This window comes from Equus quagga, chromosome 2 (assembly GCF_021613505.1).
Source record: "Equus quagga isolate Etosha38 chromosome 2, UCLA_HA_Equagga_1.0, whole genome shotgun sequence".
Taxonomy (NCBI): domain Eukaryota; kingdom Metazoa; phylum Chordata; class Mammalia; order Perissodactyla; family Equidae; genus Equus; species Equus quagga.
Genome location: NC_060268.1, coordinates 170,228,381 through 170,253,677, shown reverse-complemented (window position 1 = coordinate 170,253,677; position 25,297 = coordinate 170,228,381). Strand labels below are relative to the sequence as shown.

The window sequence follows — 25,297 nt, the reverse complement described above, 5'->3', positions numbered from 1 at the left end:
AAAGGTGCACAGTCCTTTGGTGAAAAGAGATTCACCTAATAGGCTCTGGGTGCATCTCGGTGAGAGGTGAGACCTCTCCAGGGACTGAGACATTTGTGGCAGCCGTTATTGTGAGCTAGTGCAGGGGTGCTGACACAGACGTGGGCAGACGTCATTGGAGTTCTTCCCCTGGCCTGTTAGCCCAGGGATCTGCCACACCCACTATAGCACCAATTTAATCCAGCTCAGCCCAGGGCAGGCAGCCCACCCTAGGGACTGGCCCCATTCAACAGCAAGCCCTTGGGCAACTTGTGGGCCAACATAGGTACGGTGCCTGGAACCTCTGCAGCCAGGCGAGTGGATATGCCTCTGCAGGGCAGGGAGTGCATGAGGGGGTGGGCCTGCGTTGGTGGAATGTGTGGTGCCTCTGCAGTGGAGTGACTGGGTCCACTTCAGTGGGTTGGGGCATGCACTCAGGACAGGACTGTGTTGACAGGTTATGTGGCCCTGCGGGGGGTAGTGCCTGACAGCTTCAGCAGACTTGTGCTTCTCAAACAGCCACATAGGGGATTGGCCCAACCTTCCAAAGCCTGAAACAATTGGGTGCTCCCATGCCTGGGGCCAGCCCCACTCAGCTGCAGCCCTGAGAGAGCTGACAACAGCTTTGCAAGGTGGAGGCCTACAGCAATTGTAAGCCCCTGAGCCCAGCAACCAGCCACACTGGGGGCCTACTCACTTAACAGAAAAACTGCGACAAGACTGTTCCATTAGACCTTGCAGCCAACTTTGCTGTGGCTTCCCATACCCAGTAGAGTGACTGAAAGGACCATGGCAGCCACACACAGCTGAGCATTACAATCAGCCAGCCAGGGGAACAGCCTAGCCTCTCCTGGAACCTGCAGCAAGAGCAACCCTGCCATAAAAGAAGGATACACATAGCCCACGCAGGGGACATTCCTGAAACATTTCGAACTCACGATGAGAGGGAAGCATACTGTTGGGCCTCATAAGGCATCTATATAAGGCCACCTCTCCAAGATCAGGAGATGTAGCTGACCTACCTAATACATAGATATAAGCACAGAGAAAGAGGCAAAATGAGGGGACAAAGGAATACATTCCAAGTAAGAGAACAGGACCAAACCCCAGAAAAAGTACTAAACAAAACAGAAATAAACAATCTACCTGACAAAGAGTCAAATAAATAGTCAAGGATGCTTGCTGATCTTAGGAGAAGAGTGGATGAACTCAGAACTTCAACAAAGAATTGGAAAATATAAAAAAGAATCAGAAATGAAGAATACAATACTAGAAATGAAAAATTCACTAGAGGGGCTCAGTAGCAAAGTAGATGATATGGAAGAGTGGATCAGCGAGCTAGACAAAAGACTAGAGGAAATCACCCAAGCTAAACAGATAAAAGAAAAAAGAATTAAAAAGAACAAGGGCAGTCTTAGGGACCTCTGGGACAACATCTAGCACACTAATATCCATGTTATAGGTGTCCCAGAAGGAGCAGAGAGACACAAAGGAAGGGGCAGAGAATATATTTAAGAAATAATAGCTGAAAACTTTCCTAAGCTAAGGAAGGAAACAGACATCTAGGTACAGGAAGCACAGAAAGCACCAAACAGCCTAAATCCAAAGAGACCCACACCAAGACACATTATAATTAAAATGTCAACAATTAAAGAGAGAATCCTAACAGTCGCAAGAGAAAGGCAGCACATTACATACAAAGGAAACCCCATAAGACTATCAGCTGACTTCTCAGCAGAAACCTTACAGACTAGAAGGGAGTGACACAATATATTTAAAGTGCTGAAAGGAAAAAACCTACAGCCAAGGAATACTCTACCCAGCACGGTTATCATTCAGAATGGAAGGAGATATAAAGAGTTTCCCAGACAAGCAAAAACTAAAGGAGTTTATCACCAAGAAAGCAACTTTACAAGAAATGCTAAAAGGACTTATTTAAGTGGAAAAGAGAAGAACTTCAAATAGTTCAAATAGGAAGACCTTCATCAAAAAGAAAAAGGCAATAAAATCGCTGGTAAAGACAAACATACAATAAAGGTAGCAGATCAACCACCTGTGAAGCTAATGTGAAGGTCAAAAGACAAAAGTACTAAAATTATCTATTTCCATGATAAGAGAGTAACAGTTACACACAAAAAGAACTTAGATATGATATCAAAAACATAAAGCATGAGATGAGGCGAGTAAAAGAGTAGAGCGTTTAGCAAGAGGTCAAACGAAAGAGTCCAACTTAATACAGGTTGCTTTATACATAGGTTATTATATATGAACCTTATGGTAATCACAAACCAGAAACCTGTAATAAATTACACAAAAAATTAAGAGAAAGGAACCCAAACATATTACTGAAGAAAGCCATCAAACCACAAGGGAAGAGAGCAAGAGAAGAAGAAAGGAACAGAGAAGAACTGCTAAACCACCCAGAAAAAAAGTAACAAAGTGGCAATAAGTACACACATATCAATAGCTACTTTAAATGGCAATGGACTAAATGCTCCAGTCAAAAGGCATAGGGTGGCTGATTGGATAAAAAAACAAGACCCATTTTTATGCTGCATACAAGAGACATACTTTGGACCTAAAGACACTCACAAACTGAAAGTGAAGGGGTCGAAAAAGATAGTCCATGCAAATGGCAATGAAAAGAAAGCTGGGGTAGCAATACTTATACCTGACAAAATAGACTAAAACAAAAACTGCAACAAGACACAAGAGCACTACATAATGATAAAGGGAACAATCCAACAGGAGGATATATAACACTTGTAAATATCTATGCAACCAACATAGGTGGACCTAAATATACAAAGCAATTATTAACAGACATAAAAGGAGAAATAGATGGCAATAGAATAATAGTAGGGGACATTAACACTGTACTTACACCATTGGATAGCTCATCCAAACAGAAGACCAGTAATGAAACATTGGCCTTAAATGACACATTAGAGCAGATGGACTTGGTAGATATATACAGAACATTCCATCAAAACCCACAGAATACACATTCTTTTCAAATGCACATGGAACATTCTCCAGGATACATCACATATTAGGCCACAAAACAAGTGTCCATAAATTTAAGAAGATTGAAATAATAGCAAGTGTCTTTTCTGACCACAATGATATGAAACTAGAAATCAACTACAGGAAAAAAATCGGAAAAGCCACAAATATGTGGAGATTAAACAAAATGCTAATGAACAACAATTGGGTCAACACAGAAATCAAAGGAGAAATCAAAAAATACCTGGAGAGAAATGAAAATGAAAATACAGCATGGCAAAATTTATGGGATACAGCAAAAGTGATTCTAAGAGGGAATTTTATAGCAATATAGGCCTGCCTCAATAAACAAGAAAAATCTCAAATAAACAATCTTACAGTGCACCTAAAGGAACTGGAAAAAAGAAGAACAAAGCCCAAAATTGGTAGAAGGAAGGAAATAATGAAAAGCAGAGCAGAAATAAATGAAATAGAGATTTAAAAAAACATAGAAAAACATCAATGAAACCAAGAGCTGGTTCTTTGAAAAGATTAACAAAATTGACAAACCTTTGGCTAGACTAATGAAGAAAAAAAGAGGGAAGGCTCAAATAAATATGATCAGAAATGAAAGAGGAGAAATTACAACGGATGCCTCAGAAATACAAAAGATTATAAGAGAATACTTTACAAAGATATATGCCAACAAACTGGATAACCTAGAAGAAATGGATAAATTCCTAGAGTCATACAGCCTTCCAAAACTGAATCAAGAAGAAATAGAGAATTTGAATAGACCAATCACCAGTAAGGAGATCAAAACAGGAATCAAAAACCTCCCAAAAAATAAAAGTCCAGGACCAGACGGCTTCCCTGGTGAGTTCTACCAAACATTTAAACAAGACTTAATTCTTATCTTTCTCAAACTCTTCCACAAAATTGAAGAGGAGGGGAAGCTTCCTAACTCATTTTACAAAGCCAACATTACCCTGATACCAAAACCAGACAAGGACATCACAAAAAACGAAAATTACAGACCAGTGTCACTGATCAACATCAATACAAAAATCCTCAACAAAATACTAGCAAATCGTATACAACAATACGTTAAAAAGATCATATACCACAATCAAGTGGGATTTATTCCAGGGGTGCAGGCATGGTTCAACAACTGCAAATCAGTCAGTGTGATACACCACATTAGCAAAATGAAAAATAAAAATCACATGATCATCCCAGTAGATGCAGAGAAAGCATTTGACAAGATACAGTATGCATTTATGATAAAAAATCTGAATAAAATAAGTATAGAAGGAAAGTACCTCAACATAATAAAGACCATATAAGACAAACCCACAGCTGGTATCATTCTTTATTGTTTTTTTTGAAAGTTTGGCACCTGAGCTAACAACTGTTGCCAATCTTTTTTTGTTTTCTGCTTTTTCTCCCCAAATCCCCCCAGGATAGTTGTATATTTTAGTTCTGGGTCCTTCTAGTTGTGGCATGCGGGACTCTTCCTCAGCGTGGCCTGAAAAGCAGTGCCATGTCCACGCCCAGGATCCAAACCAGCAAACCTCTGGGCCACCAAAGCAGAGCGTGCAAATTTAACCACACAGCCATGGGGCCAGCCCACTAATATCAGTCTTAATGGATGAAAACTGAAAGCTATCCCTCTAAGAACAGGAACTAGACAAGGATGCCCACTTTTACCTCTCTTATTTAACATAGTATTGGAAGTCTTAGCCAGAGCAATCAGGTAAGAAAAAGAAACAAATTTATCCAATTTGGATGAATTGGAAGAGAAGACGTGAAACTGTCACTATTTGCAGATGACTTAATTTTATATATAGAAAACCCTAAAGAATCTACAGAAAAACTTTTAGAAATAATAAATATATATGGTAAATTTGCAGGATACAAAATCAAGATATAAAAATCAGTTGTGTTTCTATACACTAACAGTGAAGTAGCAGAAAGAGAAATTAACAATACAATCCCATTTACAATTGCAACAAAAAGAATAAAATACCTAGGAATAAATTTAACCAAAGAGGTGAAAGACCTGTACACTGAAAACTATAAAACATTGTCAAAAGAAATTGAAGAAGACACAAAGAAATGCAAAGATATTCCATCCTCTTGGATTGGAAGAATTAACATAGTTAAACTGTCCATATTCCCTAAAGCAATCTACAGATGTAATGCAATCCCTATTGAAGTTCCAACAACGTTTTTCATTCAAGTAGAACAAAGAATCCTAAAATTTATATGGAGCAACAAATGACCATGAACAGCCAAAGGAATCCTGAGCAAAAAGAACAAAGCTGGAGGTGTCACGTTCCCTGACTTCAAAATGTGCTACAAAGCTATAGTAATCAAAACAGCATGATACTGGCATAAAAATACACACACAGATCAACGGAACTGAATCAAGAGCCCATAAATAAACCCACACACCTATGGACAGCTGATTTTCAACAAAGGAGCCAAGAGCCTGGACAAAGGAAAGTCTCTTCAATAAATGGTGCTGGGAAAACTGGACAGCCACATGCGAAAGAATGAAAGTAGACCATTATCTTACACCATACACAAAAATTAACTCAAAATGAATTAAAGACTTGAATGTAAGACCTTAAACCATGAAACTTCTGGAAGAAACCATAGGTGGTATGCTCTTCAACATCAGTCTTAGCAGCATATTTTCAAATACCATGTCTGGCCAGTCAAGGGAAACAATAGGAAAAATAAACAAATGGGACTACATCAAACTAAAAAGCTTCTGCACAGCAAAGGAAATCATCAACAAAACAAAAAGACAACCTAACAACAAAACAAAAAGACAGCCTAACAGTTGGGAGAAGATATTTGCAAACCGTATGTCTGAGAAGGGGTTAATATCCAAAATATATAAAGAACCCATACATCTCCACAGTAAAAAAACTAACAACCCAATTTGAAAATGGGCTAAAGATCTGAACAGTCATTTCTCCAAAGAAGATATACAGACAGCCAAGAGGCACATGAAAAGATGTTCAATACCACTAATTGTCAGGGAAATGCAAATCAAAACTACAGTGAGTTATCACCTCACGCCTGTCAGAATGGCTATAATTAACAAGACAGAAAATAAGTTTTGGAGAGTATGTGGAGAAAAGGGAACTGTCATACACTGCTAGTGGGAGTGCAAACTGGTGCAGCCACTATGGAAAGCGTTATGAAGATTCCTCAAAAAATTTAGAACTGTCATACGATTCAGCTATTCCACTGCTGGATATTTATCCAAAGAACATGAAAACACAAATTTGTAAAGATATTGCATCCCTATGTTCATTGCAGCATTATTCACAATAGCTAGGACTTGGAAACAACCTAAGTGCCCATAAAAGGATGAATGGATAAAGAAGGTATGGTATATATATACTGTGGAATACTATTCAGCCATAAAAAAGCAATGAAATTTGGTCATTTGTGACAACGTGGATGGACCTTTGAGGGTATTATGCTAAGCGAAATAAGTCAGAGGGAGAAAGTCAAATACCGTATGGTCACACTCATAAATAGAAGATAACAACAACAACAAACAAATGCATAGAGACACAGATTGGATTGGTGGTTACCAGAGAGGAAGGGGGAAGGGAGGGGGTTGAAAGGCATGATTAGACATGTGTCTGGTGATGGATTGTACTTAGTCTTTGGGTGGTGAACATGATGTAATCTACACAGAAATCGAAATTTAATGATGTACATGAAAAATTTATATAATGTTATAAACCAATGTTAGCACAATAAAAAATTTTTAAAACCTATCTGAAGTAAGGCTAAATATTAATATTTGGTCTTTTTCTGAGTAGTTGGTATATGGTTGTTACTTATATTCTCTGCATTCATTTTAATGTTTGACGTTTTATCTTTTTTAAAAAGAGAAATATCTAGCTACATTTGAAGATATTTGGGGCATGACTCTACAAATACTATTATTGTTATTAATAGCATTTTATTATTTACAGTGTATCGCTACCGTAGTAGGCACTTGCATTCATTATTTCCAGCCCTCAGAACATCTTTATGAGATTCATATTATATCCATTTTATAGATGAAGAACTGAAATCCATAAGTTACTTGCCCAAGACCACGTAGCTGGTATATGAATCTAGGTTTGCCTCACTCCAAGATCTGTGTTTCTGTTATCTGCTATCTCCATATCCTTTTTTTTTTTAACTTTGAAAATTTGGTTCTGAAATTTTTCATATTATCTTAGAAGTAGATAAATTTTGGAAATTTTTTACCTACTTGAGAGTAAGTTATTATTTAAAAATATGTTATTTTTTCAAGAAGATCTTGGTATACAGAAATATGTGTTAGTAGTGAAGGATCATTTAGGTGAATACTGAATGTCTGTTTTCTTCCTGGAGGGAGAAGGAAGAGGAAGTTAGCTCAAACATGAGACATTTGAGTTTATATAGGGAAAAAACTTCAATTCAAAAGTGAATGCTCTTGAAAAACGGAAAGAATTACTCAGGGCTGTTGGTGAATATTATTCCTAGAGGTCTTTAAAGCTATGTAGATTTATAACTACAGAGGTCTGTAACTCTGTGAATTTTGACATAACCCCACCAGATGAGTTGAATTGCTATAGAGATCTTGAGACTACACCTGTATTTATTTAGCTAAGTTCCTCTAGCAGTAGGAAAAAAAATTGTGATGTTTTCACTTAGTTTTTGTACATTTCTTTAGGGTATAGTTAAATAATCTTCCTTATAATTAGGTTGCTTTTGACAAGAAGCAGACTTTTCAGAAGAGTCCAGATTTGGAGTTCATCTGTCCTGGGTTTACATAGGTTCTCTTTTCTTCCCTCTCCCTTTCCCTAAGGTTATCGTGTTGGAAAATAGTATTGTTTCTTTTGTAATTGTATATTACCACTGCTATTTCATATAGCAAAACATGACTGTTTTAATCCTTCTGATGTCTGAAGTGTAAAAGAATTTAAGAAAATTAAATAGGTACCCAGCTGACATAAAACCAAAGCTCTATTTTAAAATGCCACATTCCAAAATGTTTTAAATGTGATGTTGGCATGCTACATACACCTTCAACAAAAGTGAACTGTAAAATGAACTGTGGTCAGAAAATGATTCAAAAGAATATTGTGTCTTTGAATTTTCCCTCTGCACCATTATGCCGTAACTGTCAACCAGTGCTTCCAATGTATTTCATTTGCAGGTAAGATTTATGATTTTAACTAAAAGACTGCTTTTTTTCTGTCAAAATATCTTTAACTCATTCATCACAATTTATGTAGTCCAGACTCTTCACTCACTGTGTGATTTTGGGCAAATTACGCAACCTCTCTGTGCCTCAGTTTTCTAATCTGTAAATTAGGGTAATAATATTACCTATCTCCTACAGTAGTTGTGAAAATTGAGTGAGATAATAAGTGTAAAGGCTCTTAGAACTGCCCTACAGTAAATGTTTGCTGCTACTACTGCTACTGCCACTACTACCAGTCTTCTATGACTACCACCGTCAGTAGTGGAAGTATTTGTCTAAGTACTATGGTGAATACAGAAACATGTGAAGTCCAGTGCCTTCCCTCTAGAAACTTAAAATGTAATTGAAGCTAACAGACAAAAACCAATAACATAAACAAGTCAGCTGTATGATTTGAATTGAGGCTTAGGTAATACATACTAGGAAATACATACAAGGAAAACGTATTTTGGAATTGAGGCTGTTATGAATCTTAATAGATAAGAGAGAGATGTATCTTCCAAGACAGGCAGACAGATGGATGGTCAATTTTATGTAATTGGAAACAGAGCCAAAAAGATAAAAGTGAGGATTTGTGAAGTGTTTTTAAGGACCTGTCTAAAATGAAGTATAGATGTTTTATGTGAAAAACCAGGGCCAAATTCACTGTCAAAAGAAGTCAAGATTGTTATCTTTTAATCAGAGGGAAGTTATTGAAGATATCTGAAGGTGACATTAAGAAGCACTTATTTTCAGGAGATTGCTATTTTAAGGGTAGATTGCATAGAGAGAGAGATTGAAGCCCCAGAGACAAATTAAGAGGTGTTGCAGGTTAAAGGTGAGGAGCGAAGTGCTTGAAAGACGTATATTAGAAACAGGAAAGAAGGGACAAATGAGATAACTAAGACAGGTTTAGTGAGTGAGTGACTATGTGGATGGGTGTAGGTGGGGGAGGCAAAGAAATACTAAGGATTTGAGTCTAGGAGAGTTACGGTATCACTGACTTTGATTTGGTCAAGTATTAATTATATTCTAGACACTGGGGGCTATAAAGAGCAAGAAACAGCTTCTGCCTTTCAGGACTAGTGGGAGAAATAGAGGTGCTTGTTTCAGAGGAAGATGAATTTGATTTTACATATCTTAAGTGGTAGAGCGTAGTTAGATTTCCCTGTAGAAGTTTTCTGCAAGCTTGGGGTTTTACAAGTGGAGCAGGAGAAAGACGAGGACTGGAGATTAGGTGTGGAAGTTTTTATCATAGGTTGCAGAGTCGAGTCCTGTGTGGGCATGGTTTCTTCGGGGGAGGAGTGTAGAGAGGAGGTGAGCATGTGTACGTGGTCAGCCTAATTTGATTCTGTTCACTACCAGTGAGTTGATATTTGACTCCCTTCAGGTACAAGATTCTCCTTTCAAATTAAGTTTAATCATAAAAAAAAAACCTTTTGTTTTTCACTTTTGATTGTAAAAATGACTTTCTTATAGAAGGGTGCATTTGGAATTACTTTCGTTTCCTCAGTTTGGTCTTGAGTCATAAATTCTGTCTCTTTCCTTGTTTCTTGGTAGGTGGTAGGTGGTGGTTCTGCTTGTCTATAACATGAGGTTTCAGTAAAAATAAACATTTTGAACTTGGAAAGAACTTTCATAGAGCCAGTAGAGCTCTTTCAGGAGACAGAGGATCTAAAGGCAATTTCTTTAGCACTATTGGACTCTTCCTCCCCTCGTGGGAAGTAGTAATAGTAGAAATTTGTTTGTACTCATTTCTTGCTTATTCAGTATATGCTGAGTGTTTATTTTACTCAATATACGTGTTAATCAATGATTGTTACTACTTGTTTCTGGTGATTATATCATTTGAATGGAAGGCCTTTGTTTAACTCAAGATTGAATTGTAAATGCATAGAGATGTAGAATGAAAATTGATACTTTTGTTTTAAATGTTCTGCCTAAACTAAAGCAGATGCTTTGTAAATTCACCTAACTGCCTGGTACCAGTGTTTCCAGTGGAACTCCTTTCTGGCATTTCTCCAGAAATTTATGTGTTTTTCCAAATCTCAAGAGATACTATTCGAGAAATCAGGAAAGTATTATAATTCTTCTGTAAGACTTAAAGCTTAATGGTTGTCATAGGGTCATTACTGGTTGAAGGAATCCACTGATTGCAAGTCGAATACAGGCCCAGGAAACAGTGACATATGAATTGTGTCCTGGGAACCAGATCTAGAGCTTGTAGGAGAGAAACAGTCATGATCTAAGCAATCAGTCTTGGTTATAGATTTGCTGTGTCTGTTGCTAATGGTGAGTCATTCTTGCAAACAAACTAAATATTGGTAAGTTTATGCACACAGTATACTTTATATAAATCCTAAGAAATATTTTTTTTCCCAAGAAATAACAAGTTTTGTAAGCAAAATAAGTCTTAAATTGACAGTTTAGACTCATGCTTTCTGTGTAGTGCTGTTAACTTTTCTAGGACATACTTTGTTAGAGTACTAATGTTTGCTGGCTTTTTCCAGTATTTGAATATTTGCCATAGACTACAGCTCTTTGTAAGTACTTTAACAGAAGAAATGTAAAGAGAAGAAGATGTGAATGTCATGGAATGCTCTGACATAGAATCAGAAATTGATCTGAAATCAGAATTAATAGAAGTAGTATCCTTTTCAATGGCAAAACCAAATTCAGGACAATCACAAAATATTTTCATCATTAAAAAAGAAATAAACTTAGGGGCTGGCTCAGTGGTGCAGTGGGTAAGTTTGCATGTTCCATTTTGGGGGCCTGGGGTTCGCTGGTTCGGATCCCAGGTGCGGACATGGCACTGCTTGGCAAGCCATGCTGTGGCAGGCGTCCCACATGTAAAGTGGAGGAAGATGGGCACGGATGTTAGCTCAGGACCAGTCTTTCTCAGCAAAAAGAGGAGGATTGGGAGCAGATGTTAGCTCAGGGTAATCTTCCTCAAAAAACGAAACAAAAACAAAAAGAAAGAAAATTATCTGAAGCAACATGTAACCTAACACCTAATCTGAAGGTGTTTTTGGGAGTACTCTCCAGTACTTCCAAAAGTTGATATTCCATTCAATATCAACTCAAAATGAAGTTTTCTACATCTGGAATATTCTTCACAAAACACAGATCAAGATTCTTGGATAGGTCAGTTAATGCTCTGTGTACTTTAAAATTTTGTTGTTAAGAATGATAACTATTAAATATTTGTGGTATTCTCTTTCAATATTTTAAAGGATTTTTATTTAGAATTTATTTTAAGATACCCTTCTTTTAATGTTTTCTGTTATCAAATGTCAACACCACATAAAAATCACTTTTACTTATTGAAATATGTAATCTTGTGACAATATATTCATAGTAATGATAAACCAAGCATTTATCATTATATCTTTTTGTAACAAACCTTTGAAACTTCTACTATAAACCTAATGGTACACTATTTATTGTTATGATCATTCATTATTCTTTTTTCTTAAAATAGTTGTATTGAGATATAGTTCACATACTGTACAATTCATCCATTTAAAATATGTGATTCGGTCTATTTTAGTATCTTCACAGAGTTGTGCAACCATCATCACAATCTAATTTTAGACCATTTTTGTCACACTCAGAGAAATCCCATACCCATTATAATGCAGCCAATCTCTATTTCCCTTAGTCCTCCTCCTCCCCCAGCCCTAAGTAGCCATTTGTCTACTTTCTGTCTCCATATTACCTGTGCCAAATATTTCATATAAGTGGTATCCAGTATGTGGTCTTTTGTGTCTGACTTCTTTCATTCACTTAGCATGTTTTCAAGGTTTATCTCTATTGTAGCATGTATATTACTTCATTTCTTTTTATTGCTGAATGATACTCCATTGTAGGTATATGCCACATTTTATTTACCCATTCATCAGTTGATTTGAGTTTTTTCCACTTTTTGGTTATTATGAATATGCTGCTATGAACATTCATGCCAAATTTTTCTGTGAATGTATGCTTTCATTTCTCTTGGTTATATACCTGGGAGTGGAGTTGCTGGGTCGTATGTTAAGTCTATGTTAACTTTTTTTGTTTTTTTTTAAAGATTTTTTATTTTTTTCCTTTTTCTCCCCAAAGCCCCCCAGTACATAGTTGCATATTCTTCGTTGTGGGTCCTCCTAGTTGTGGCATGTGGGACGCTGCCTCAGCGTGGTTTGATGAGCAGTGCCATGTCCACGCCCAGGATTCGAACCAACGAAACACTGGGCCGCCTGCAGCAGAGCGCGCGAACTTAACCACTCGGCCACGGGGCCAGCCCCAAGTCTATGTTAACTTTTTAAGGAACTGCATAACTATTTTTCAAAGTGGCTGCACCATTTTACATTCCTTCCAGGAATGTTTGAGGGTTCCAGTTTCTCCACATCTTCAGCAATACTTGTATCCTGGTGGGTGTGTAGTGGTATCTCACTGCGGTTTTGATTTGCATTTCCCTGATAGCTAATGATGTTGAGCATATTTGCATGTGCTTATTGGCTATTTTCAGATCTTTGGAGAAATATCTATTCGTATCCTTTGTCCACTCTTAAATTGGGTTATACTAGACCCTTATGAGATACATGATTTGGAAATATTTTCTCCCATTTTGTGAATTTTCTTTTGACTTACTTGGTGGTGTCCTTTGAAGCACAAGAATTTTAATTTTGGTGAAGTCCCATTTATCTATTTTTTCTTCTGGACTTTTGCTTTTTGTGTCCTATTTTAGGAAACCATTGCCTAATCCAAGGTCCCAAAAATTTGCTTTCATGTTGTCTTCTCCTATATTTAGGTCTGTGATTTCAGGGGAGAATTCCAGGAATTGTGCTTTTTCATTCCTAAATCCTGAAGCTTAGTATCTGTTAGGAATTTGGGAGCACTAGCTGGTACACAGCCTTCTCTGCATGATGGTCAAGGGGCCCTTGGGTTGTTTGCTCCTTTGAACAGATGGTGGCAGCAGAACTCTGACGAATGAAAATCTTGTTTTTCTAAACTTAGTATTTTATAATTATGAATCTTCTTAATGTTTTTGGCCTGCCTTCTGTTTGGAAATAGGTTGATAAGCAGTAAGTTTAAATTTCCTTTTAAGATTAAAAATTATTTAAATTTAGAGATTTTTTTTGCCATGAGTTTATGCAGGCTATTCAGATTATGAGCTTGTGAGGTATGAACATGATTTGCTTGAGATCTCCAACCTTAGGACACAATTTTCTCATATTACTCTAGTGTGTTTTATGCACTTTTCTTTCATTTTCTCACTCCTACCCACCATGATCTTCATGCAGAGATAAAGTAAGGGGATAGCAGTCAAAACATTGAGTAACGCTAAAGCTATTCTCAAGCTTACTCCTGAAACACATTGGCAGACTTGCATTCTGGTTTAGAAAATAGATAATATGTATAGAAGTTAGACATATGGGTAACATTTTTTTCCTTCAATAATAAAAACTGCTTTATAGCATCTCAGATTTGGACCTGAGATTTCGTTTTTAGATCTGAATATTAAACAGTAAGATTAGGTGGTGCAATTATTCCTTGACAGTCGTTTTCAAGATAATAGAAATAATAAACATTTATTTAGCACTTACTGTTTGCTGGGCACTATGCTAAATGCCTTACCATACCTTGTCTTCTTTTACTCACCAGCTCTAAGAGGTAAGTACTGTCTTTGCCCTGAGTTTTCCAGAGGAGGAGATGGGTTTGGAGAAGTTAAAAAACTTGCCTAAGGTCACATTAGTAGATGGAGAAGTGTATCTGTGTGTGTGTGTCTATATTGTACTGTTTTATGTGTGTTTAATTTTTACAGAGATGGTATCATATGCATTACTCTGCAACTTATTTTTTAAGTTCAACAGTCTGATCTGAAGATCTGTAGCTCTTACTACTACATGTAGACCTCATGAGTATAGATTACTTTCTGTTTGTTTGATTTAGCAGGTGAAAAAGCTTATGTTGGAATTTTGCCTGATTTTAGCTTTTCACTTTTCCACTAGAGGGTGTCCCAAGATTTAATTTTTTTTCTGTTACCAAAATTATGATAGTAATGGAGTAATTTATTACTTCTTAGTGTAATGATCAGAAAGAAAAGTTTTAATGCATATGACTGATATAATCTCCTTGTTTTACTTTTATGCTACAGGCTACTCATTTTTGGATCCTATGACAGAGAGGCAAATGTTCATTGCACACTTGAATTGAGCAGTGGTGTTTGGGAAGAAAAACAAAGGAGTTCTATTAAGACGGTAAAATGGATTTGCATAGTTTTACATCTGTGTAAAGTTTGTATTCTATAAGCATGCTTTTATTAATATTCTATATTCCTAGAGTTATTTTTGGTCATGTGCAAATAATTATGAACATCTATTATTTATTTGTCTTGTTGCAGTACAACATCAGTAATAAAATGAATCACATAAAATAATAGTATTCAGATCGCTTCCTTGTGTAAGAAACTTAATCTGACTAAGTTTCCTGCCAGAACTCTAAAATTGTTTCACGGTTATGGAATTGGAAGAAACTAATTCTAAACACCTTAGAAAGCATGTAAATTCAGAGCATTCATTCATTCAGCAGATATTTTATGAGTGCTTACTTTTTACTAGGCGTTCTGTTAGATGCTGAGGAGACAGTTCAAGACAAGAAAAGACCTTGTTTTTGTGGTGCTAGTACAGGGTAGAGGTTTGGTGTGAGGGTTAGAAGAGAGGGGAGATGAACCACACATTATAGGATGGAGGTAGAACATAGCAGTAAATGAGTAAACCAAAGAAGTGAACAAAGTAATTTCCAGAGATTGACTGTGTACTGTGAAGAAAATAGGGTTATGACAAAGGAGACTCTTTAGATCTGGTGATAATAGGGAAGCCCTCTAAAGAGGTGAAACTGGAACAGACTGGCCAGCCCATGACACTGGAGCAGAACGCCCAGTTAAATTTGAATTTCAGAAAAACAATGAATAATTTTTTTAGTATAAGTATGTCCTCTATTTTTATTTGCTAAAGCTGACAACCTCGCACTGGAGATTCCTGAATCATGAAGAAGAGTGAGCCATTTGGAGAGTTTTGGGGGAATGAGGGAGTAGAAGGCATTTCAAGCAAAGGGAGCAGCAGATGTGTGAAAGCAGGTGTATTTGAGGAACAAAAAGAAGGCTAGTATAGGGGCCGCCCTGGTTGCGTAGTGGTTACGTTTGCATGCTCCACTTCGGCCGCCTGGGGTTCGCAGGTTTGGACCCCAGGTATGGACCTGCACATCCCTTATCAAGCTATGCTGTGGCAGGCGTCCCACACATAAAAAATAGACAAAGATGGGTACAGATGTTAGCCGAGGGCAGTCTTCCTCAGCATAAAGAGGAGGATTGGCAGCAGTTGTTAGGGCTAATCTGCCTCACCAAAAAAAAAAAGAAGAGGAAGGCTAGTATAGCTAGAGCATGATAAGTGAAGTAAGAGTCATGCCTAATCTTGTGGGTAAGGAGTTTGTATGTTATTGTTTGTGGCTGGAGAGTTTTAAGATGAGGAGTGACATGAACTTGTGTACATTTCATAAAAATTTTTCTGCCTGTATAGAGAAGGATTGTAGGAGGACAAGAGTAAACCTAAAGAGAGATCAGTTAGGTGGCACTTAGGGGAGGTGTTGATTACTTTAGGCAACAGCCGAGGAAATGGAGGAAGACTGGCACAGATGTTAGCTCAGGGTGAATCTTCCTCAGCAAAAAAAAAAAAAAAAAAAAAAAATCTATTTAGCATATCAGTAGTTTTTTTGTAGACATAAATTATAGTTGTATTCTTTAAAGATGTATTTAATAACTTAGATATTTATTTCTATCACATTTAACTCTTTATGGCAGTGTAACCAATTCTATGATTATTATTTGTATCCAATATTTGGGAAAACTATTTCTCTATTTTGTCTTTATTATGCTAGTGAATAGATATTTTTAAACTGTATCACCTAGCTGTTTTATAGTAGTAATATACTATTATAGTTGTAGTGCTTTTTGGTATTTCTAGATTAGTCTGTTACTCTTTGTAGCATTTTTTAAAATAGTCACAATTCTCAGTTTTTTAAATAGGTCTGTAATAAGCATATTGCCGTGCTCTTGAAGAGTATGACTTTTAGTGGTTATGTGCTATTTTTATGGATGTTCCTTTGACTTTTAAATTGTTTCCAGTTTGTTTATGTAATAATTGTTGTGAAGATCCTTAAATAAAAATTAAGCAGTGTCAAATTCTTTTGGAACAAATAGAGTAATTTTGATCAGGGTGGGAAAGTAGGGGGAAATAAAGCCAGAAAGGGAAGATGGGCTGACCCATCAGTTTGAATTTACGAAAGAAGTAGGGAGCTGTTGAAGATTTTGAGCATGGGAATGACATAGTCAAAATAGTGGTTTTTAGGAAAGTATCCCTTTCTTGGGTGGTTGCTCATGCCCCAACTTCCGTTTAAGTTATATCTCAAGCAATTTACAAGCAACTCCTCAGGAATAAAATAACCAGTTTTACAGTTTGTTCTGAAATACATAAATACATGAAAAAGCATTATTGTTTTGTCTGGATATGAAATGGTCATAACTTGCCATTGCTTTTGGCATTTTCAGTTTCCTTTATTATGTTTCTGAAGATATGAGATTAGGCAGCTTTAATATTTTATATCAAAGGTTAGTGAGACTTCAGTCTTGAGTCATAATTTTAGATCTTTGCATATGTCATAGGTAGTTGTGGAGAAAGAATTCTAGGTTACTAATTACATTTGGTGTCAAAAATGTCAGCAGAAGTTAAGTGTCTCCAGGCATTAAATTACATATGTCTGAATTTAATAACTCTAGGGAGCAGAATTAGAGTGTTCTTCAAGACCATGTAAAGCATTGCAGAGTAAGATTTGATGATTTGGGATATAGCAAATTTGGATAGAAAAGCATCATTAAAAAGTATGCTAAAGTATACGATGAGCTTAGAAGCTATCTTTGTATAAATATAATCTTCAGGTTTAAATCAGTTTTTTAAATGTTGAAATTTATTCAGTGAAGTTAGCCACTAATTTCAGTGAATATGCAGAATGAAAGAAACTTAATTCCTTCCATATCTTAAATGTGCCTTTGAGTTTTTAAAGCATTGTAATGTACCTTATCATGCTGTTAATAGGGTAAGATCAGTAATAAGTGGAAAGCTTTAGATTTGTAATACTTGCGCAAATGTTGGGAAGTGGAGATAGATTAATTGTAATATGTTAGCTGCAAGTATTACCACAGTCTAATGAATGGTGACTTAAGTAAAAAAGATGTGTCTTGTATGATAAGCCCTGGGATAGTATGGCAGCTCAACAGTACTGTAATCAAGGAGCCTGGTTCTTATTGGCTTCCTCCTCCATCATCCTTAGCATGGGGTTTTTGTCCTCACAGTTGCAAGATGTCTAATGTGCTCCTAGGGATCCACTTTTTAAAGAAAAAGAGTGAGGTCTAAGGCATGCCAAAGGCACATGTCAGTCAGGTTTTGTGCTTTTTAAATGCTTTCCTGGAATCTTCTCCCAGGGATTTCCACTTATAGCTCATTGGCTAGAACTGAGTCAGATCATCTCTCCTAGCAGCAAGGAAATATGGGGAATCATTGCGTTTTTCAGCCTTTGTAGAAGTAGAAGGCAAGGGGAAAAGATAATGGATGCCATTTAGGTGGCTAGTTGATGATCTTGCTGCAAAAAAACCCAATTCAAATGTATTTGATGACTTTATTTTTAAAGGAATTTTTCTTAAATTGGGATATCAGGGAATAGTTGAAAAGAATAACAAATAGCCTGCATAAAGCTAACTTGCTACCTTATTAGAAATCCAAGAAAGTTTGGAGCAAAATCAGACACTCAGATCAGTGCCTTGCTTATTAGCTCATTTGCAAAATAAAAGACCTCGTAGGATAAATGAGGTACTTTGTGGTGGGGTCTTTAAAAATAATAAATAAAAACAGATTCCTTATGGGAATCCCATAAAATGCGGAGGTGAGAATAAATTGTATGTTAGGCTCAAACAAAAATTAAAGGATCATCTTGCAAGAGGTGACAAAGTTAATACTAAAAATATGTTTGCCCAGGGGCTGGCCCCGTGGCCGAGTGGTTAAGTTTGCGTGCTCCGCTGCAGGCGGCCCAGTGTTTCGTTGGTTCGAATCCTGGGCGCGGACATGGCACTGCTCATCAAACCACGCTGAGGCAGCGTCCCACGTACCACAGCTAGAAGAACCCACAACGAAGAATATACAACTATGTACCGGGGGCTTTGGGGAGAAAAAGGAAAAAATAAAAAAAAAAATCTTAAAAAAAAAAAAAAATGTTTGCCCACACCAAAAGAGACAAGGCAGTTTATGATTTATTTCAGTCCATAGTGCTATGCAGATTTAGGATGATAATTTGCCTCCCTTTCACTAAGGAGCAAATTAAAGGAGTTTTCAGATTTTAAAAAAGTTTCAGGCCATGATATTTCAGTAGAAAACTATGGAAACAACTATATATCGTCTATAATTTAAGTGCTTATCAAATAAAATTCACAATAAAATTAATCTGACATATAAACATATTAAAGCACACGTAATCATTATTGTGTACATGGTGAAGCAAACAGAGCACATAAATGTCACATAAATACACATGGTTTTAAAGAGAGAGAGAGATCCTGAGTCTTACTCTCCCAGAATTAGAGTTCCTTCACCATTGACCACCCACTTGCTTTTACCTTTAGTTCCAGACATAAAATAGGTTGTCAGTAAATATTCTTTTCTCTTATTCTCTCTCTACCTGTTTCAGCTAACCTGCCTATGCCTATGTCTGTGTCTTCTATCAGTTGTCCACACTGTCACTTGATTCTTCAAACAGACTGTTTTATTCTTTGTGCAACCTGGAAGGCTTGAGGCTATTTGGGGAGAAGAGAAGGCACCACGAAAATCAGCTGTGGAACCTCTGAATCTGAGAGTTCTGGGGTAGAGGAAGAGGCAGTGGGGACCAGTTGGCACCCAGCTGTCCTGTCTGGCTCTTTCCCTTGTTCTCCATTCTGAATAAAAAGATGAAAAGAGTTTTAATTTTGAAAACAAGCTTTTTTATGTACATTTTCTGATGCTGACCCTACTCCCTCTCCTTCCAACATACCGCACTCTACTGTCAGACACTTGATAGCAGTTCTTTTTCATAAGAGACTTGTCTTTTCTTCTATAATTAGAGAGAGAAGGTTAAAAATCCAAATAACTATTAAATCACTACATTAGCATAAATATGTCACTATCAAAGAGGAAGGAAGAATATGGATTTCTTCCTGTTTTGAAGTAGAGAAGGAATTAGAAAGGAATCTGCTGGGTTCCTAAATATACAGTACATGGGCAGAAGAGAGATACTGGATCAATCATATGTTCAGTATAAATAAAAGCAGAAGCACTTCATGTCTTGTGTAGCCCACGATGCAGATACCAGAGGGAACTGTGGTGCATTAGGAGATGTCAAGATATTTCAGATCTGTTGAAAAGTAAGTAATAAATCCCTGAAGAGCATTCAGTTACAGTTGGGGAGAATCCATAAATGATAATTTGGAACTCTTAATCAGAATGAGTATATTCTTTTCAGAGGGTTATATGATGTCAGCTGGCAACTTGCGACTGGCTATAAGAAGGGCTTTTGTTAGGGTCAGCTGTACCCCAAATTATAAAGTCAGAAGAATTCACCTCCTAGATTCTGGACTTCATCTTTCGTTATCAGTCTCCCTTCATTTTTCTGTTTAAACACACCCATAACAATTAAAGAGCTTTGAGCAGATGATGTCTACTTTGTAAAAACTACAGTCAATATATAAAAAGAGACATGCAAGTCAAATATGTAACATGTAACACTTTAGTCTGTGAAATACTTTTGCCATATACAAAGAGCCAAAGTCTTCTGCCTATAGAATCTATACTTGTTCCATTAAATTCTACTACCTCTAACAAAAACTGGATTGTGAATGGTATTCTGATAATTAGGAGACAGTTTGAGAGTGGTGTTAGTGAAATCATTTTAGAGGAGAGGCAAAGAGAGCTCTGAAACTATGAGGAGATAGGATTTGAATGGAAGGGCCTTCATAATAAGATCAGCCATGTTTTAAGCCATGTTTGAATCAATTGCCCAAGGTTGAGCCTGATTCAGAGACAGTCTACCTTATTATAGAGCCCAGTGAGTCTTCCTTTACTTCTAGAGTAAAGGTTAAGGCAACTGAATACAGGAAACACTTGGTTGAAACAGTTGGAAGAAAATACAGTGTATAGGGCCTGTCTAATATGAAGATGCTAAACAAGTGTGTAGAAGAAATGGAAACAGTAAGTGCATTTTCAACTTTCAGAAAGCTTTTGATAAAAATCTCTTCTAAAGGTTCTCAAATCATCTAATTACTAGGAGAATATCTTGTCGCAGATGGATCTGCCTTAAGGATATGGGAAACAGGGTAAAGATGACCAGGTATGATATCCTGAATGATTGAGTCCAGGACTTTGATCACTTTTCACAAATGATCTAAAATGGCACTGTCCAATGGAAATAAAATGCACACCACTTAGGTAATTAAATTTTCTCATAGCCACATTTTAAAAAGTAAAAATAAACAAGTGAACTTAATTTTAGTAATGTTTTGTTTGACCTGTAGACCCAAAACATTGTCATTTCAACATGTAATCAGCATAAAAATTATTTTATTTTTATGCAAAGTCTTTGAAATCTGGTGCATATTTTACAATTACAGCACATCACAATTCATCCTAGTCACATTTCAAGTGCTCAGTAGCCACATGGGCTAGTGGCTACTTTATTGGAGCACAGACTTAGAAGAAGAAACGTATAATATAATATTCAGATTTGCACGTGGCACTAAACTTTTCTAAGATGTGCCAAGTTAAGAGGTACAAAATGAAGAAAGAGCTCTCAGGTCAAGTATGTTAGAAAGAATTCCAAACTATGCTTAAAATATATGTGATCTAGGATCCTAAAAGAAATAGACACTATGTCATAGTGCCTCCATAACAAGAAATTCAGCTTTTCATGAGAATGGGTATCACAAAATGAATATACTTATTTAAAAACCATGAAATTCTCACAGAAAGAATTATTTGTTCATTTCTGGTTTTTGTAATACAAGAAATTTATAACAGCTGGATAAGGTGGGGAGAAAGAGCTAAAATAAACACAGAAATGAGATAGCCATATAAAGATAAATGGATGGGAAAAAATTCTTCAGCTGAAAAGACAAAGGTGAGTGAATGATTAATAGAAGCATATAAATACAAAAACTAAGTAATAGGATGATCAGTAAATTTACTGAGCAAGGAACTAAGTCTGTGGGGTTCTGAAGATAAATCTCGTGTCCCTGATGCTAATCAGATGGTAAATACTAAAAGAAGGATGCTTAAAAGGTCTTTGATAGTACTGCACACTACATACTTCCTGGTGGACTTTGCAGGCGCACAAATATTCTATATTCTTTTTATGCTATGTGTCCTGCACCTAATGGAATTCCTGGCATATTGTAGTTGTTCAGTGTATGTCCTCCGAGGAGGAGGGGACCGATAAGTGATCTGTTTTGAAATAGAAATCTTATTCTATTGATTGCCTCCCTAAATCTCTCAATGGCTTTTTATAGCTCCTAGTATAAAGAAAATTACTTGATGTGAGATACCTCCCAGACCTGTTCACTATCTTTCTCTAGCCCTCCCTGCTGCCCTCCCATTCTGCTTTAGCTGTGCTACCCGTATTTCACTTGTTTATACTTGCCATCGTCTGTCCACTACACAGCCTTTGTACATATGCACCCTTCCCCCAGCATATTTCTCCACATGCATACCTGTACCTATCTCCATTCTTCAGATCTCTGCTTGTGCCAGACCTTAGCTTGTTTGCCTTCAGATACATTCTTGGGCCCTTCTCCCGCACTATGTCAAGAGAGGGCTGACCTCTGCCGGCTGTATTTCTAAGGCTTCACTGTCAGCCGACTTTTAGCTGGGTGGGAAATGGGAGTGGACTAGGGGAGTGAGGGTATTCTTCTCCTCTGCCTTAGACAACATGTCTGGCGGCTGCTATTTCTCCTCCGTGGCTCCATGCTTCTCACAGGACAGGCCTGCCATGCTTCAGCTTATCCTTGATGCTCCAGCCCCTGACTTCTACAAAAGTCACTTCTCCCTTCTACCACTTACTCCCTTTGTCCTTCCAGCCTAAGGTTGCTTGCTAATGTCTGAATTGCTTCACTGTCTCCTGTTTTGTTCTCAGTTCTTCCATCACTGAGTAGCCATTTCTCTGCTTTAAAATTCCTCTGTTTCAAATACTTAGATGTTTTCTGTTTCCTTGTTAGACTCTAAGTGATATACCAACCGATCATCATTCTGCTGGGAAACCACCTGTAATGAGCATTGAAACTCCTTGGTAATACTTGTCACATTTATATTTTTATGATAATTTTATCACTGTTATCTCCACCAGTATCTTCCTTTCCAGCAGATACCATGATTGTTGTTGCTCACAGCACTCGAGGCATTTAGTGGGTATTCAGTAAGTGTTTCTGAGAAGACAAGCTGGGTGTCTTGGCCATGAGCCTCCATTTATCTTCAACTCTTTTTATTTCACACTTTCAGGTTTCAGCATGACTTAGTCATGCTTCTTTCTTTTTCTCCCTTCAAGGCTATCTCTGATGTATGTTTTGACCAAAAAAAATGTTTAGGTTGAGAAAGTGCACAAAATGAGATTTACTACTCAATATTTCTTCTGTGAAAAACCTAGTTTTTAGAGTGTATATTTTAGTTTACAGATATGATACATAAATGGTATAATGGCATTATTAAAAACATCAAAAGAACTTCTTACTCTACGTGTATGTAATTCAGTGTAGCCTAAATAAACTGACTGTGATGTAAAATTTTACTTGTCTTACTTCTCTTTTAGTTTTAGAGAGTTTTAGAGGTCTTGCTGAATGATCTGTTCAGTTTTATCCACATATTGTCAAATGTACAAACAAAGAATCTGGAAGAGCTCCCTAAGGCACTGTGATTTCAAGTAAGAATATCTTAGACAAATTTATAAATTACATTAGGCTAGATGTTTCAGAGTTGGCATTTTGGTGTGTTTGTTTAAGGCCAGATGCCTTGCAGATAGCATTTTGGTGCTCCTGTTTAACCATTTGCCATTTACAGCCTTAATCTTATCAAAAGGAAGGGAAAGATTAAAGCAAATAAAGCTTTTGTGAAAATGTCAGTTTTTATGAAAACTCTGGTTGGTTGAATTTGATAATATTTGCAAGCACAATAGGGACTCAGTGAAATTTTAACCATATATATTGTTCTGTTATAATGTTCTGGTTTCTTAAATAAATTAAATGCCTTTGAGCTTTAGTAGTAAATCCTATGCAGCATTTCCACTCTTAAAGTTCACCTTGGTTAAAAATGAGGGATGCAGGTCTCTGTCTCGTATTTTCTATGTGTGTTTATTATGTATGAGAAATACTGTGAAAAGAGTGGGAACTTAGGTTAAAATATAGAAATATCAACTCTCCAGATCAAATCACTGTAAGGCACTGTGAGTAAGATAAAGAAGAAACTGAGTATGAGGTATAAGGCAGTATGAGTATGGTCTTTTCCTTCAAGGAAGATAAACAATGAGGAAATAAGATCAACAGTATGATGAGCATGAATATTACCGTTAGCATATGAATGCTCTAAGTTTCAGAATAAAGCACTATGAGGTTCCAATGAAGGGGAGATAGTATTCTTTTGGGAAAACCAGGAAAGAATATGTTAAGGAGGTGACATTTGAGCTAAGCCTCACAGTATATGTAGGATTTCTGATGGTAGGGTAGGTAGGATTTTGTGATGTGACAGTGAAGGACATGCCGTAAACCCAAGTAAAGAGTGAGAATATTTGAGTGTGTTTAGGATACAATGAGTTATCCAGGTTGGCTAAAGAATACGGTAGTGTAGGAAGATTATGCAAAACAAGAATAAAAAGAGTTGGACCATTTGTAGAAGAGTGTTAAATACTGCACTAAGAAGTTTGGCTGTTACTCCCCAAGACAGTAGGAGTAATGGAGGATTTTAGAATGAAAGTGAGCTTATCAGAATCTTGCTTTAGACAGACTTGCCTCTGAATTTGAGTCTTAGCTAGGTCACTTTTTGGCAGCATGATCTTAGTCAAAGTCCCCGAACTCATCTCATCCACAAGTACGTAATTCCTCTATAAAATGGGACTGATAGTGTTTCACATGGTTGTGTGAGGGATAAGTGAGATTCTATATATTAAAATGTCTAGTGTAGTACCCAGCATATGGTAGGTAGTAAATAGTATGTTTACCAAATCTGGCAGCAAATGGATAAAGTCAAGGATGATTTGACAAGGGAAAGACTTGGAATAGTGGAGGTAAGGGATAATCAAAGTCTGTACCAGAATGATGGCAATGAAAATGGAAAATAGAGTCACTGTGGCTTGGATACCACTGGAAATGGAGGGGTTTTTGGAGAGGGAAAGAGGAAGCCAGAAAGACTGAGCCACAAAGAGGGAGAAGGAAGAGGAGAAAGATCTCATTCTGGACACGTCAGGTTTGAGGTACAGTGATTATCAAAGGTCAGTCCAGAGATGGAATTTTTTTTATGTGCTGCCTTGATCTACTGTTTTTTGTTTTTGTGTTTATATTTTTGGTGCTGTTATTTAAAATTTCAACATCTTACCTAATAAGTTGAACACTTTATTTGGTGTATATGCTCTGTTTTTGATATCTTTTCTCAAATAGAATAAAGAGAAGCAGAACGGTTTTGTCAGCCTGCAAAAAGAGAAACCAGTTTAAGAGGCAAAACGACTATTTGGGATCAAAGAATTGCAGTTCGGGGAGCAAGATTCAGGTGGAAACCCAGATAGTAAGGGAGTAAGTCGGGGGCTTTGAAAGGCAAAGGAGGGAGGTTGCATTCCGAAGATTTTAATTGGAATTAGAGACAGAGAGCTGGTCTTGGCTAAACATTGACTATTGATTCTATCTTCAGAGAGTCCACAGTCCTCAGTCTTTGTGATCAGGATGTCAGTTCTCCTGCT

General features: G+C 36.9%; 1 protein-coding gene across 1 annotated transcript in view; it reads left to right on the top strand.

Moving 5' to 3' along the window:
• The window catches only part of PDZD8 (PDZ domain containing 8), an 84,232-nt gene that overhangs the window by 30,028 nt on the left and 28,907 nt on the right, over window positions 1-25,297 (top strand). Inside the window, exon 3 of the mRNA XM_046649514.1 lies at window positions 14,394-14,496. Within this exon, the coding sequence (XP_046505470.1) occupies window positions 14,394-14,496 (103 nt within the window). The remainder of the gene's footprint in view (window positions 1-14,393; window positions 14,497-25,297) is intronic.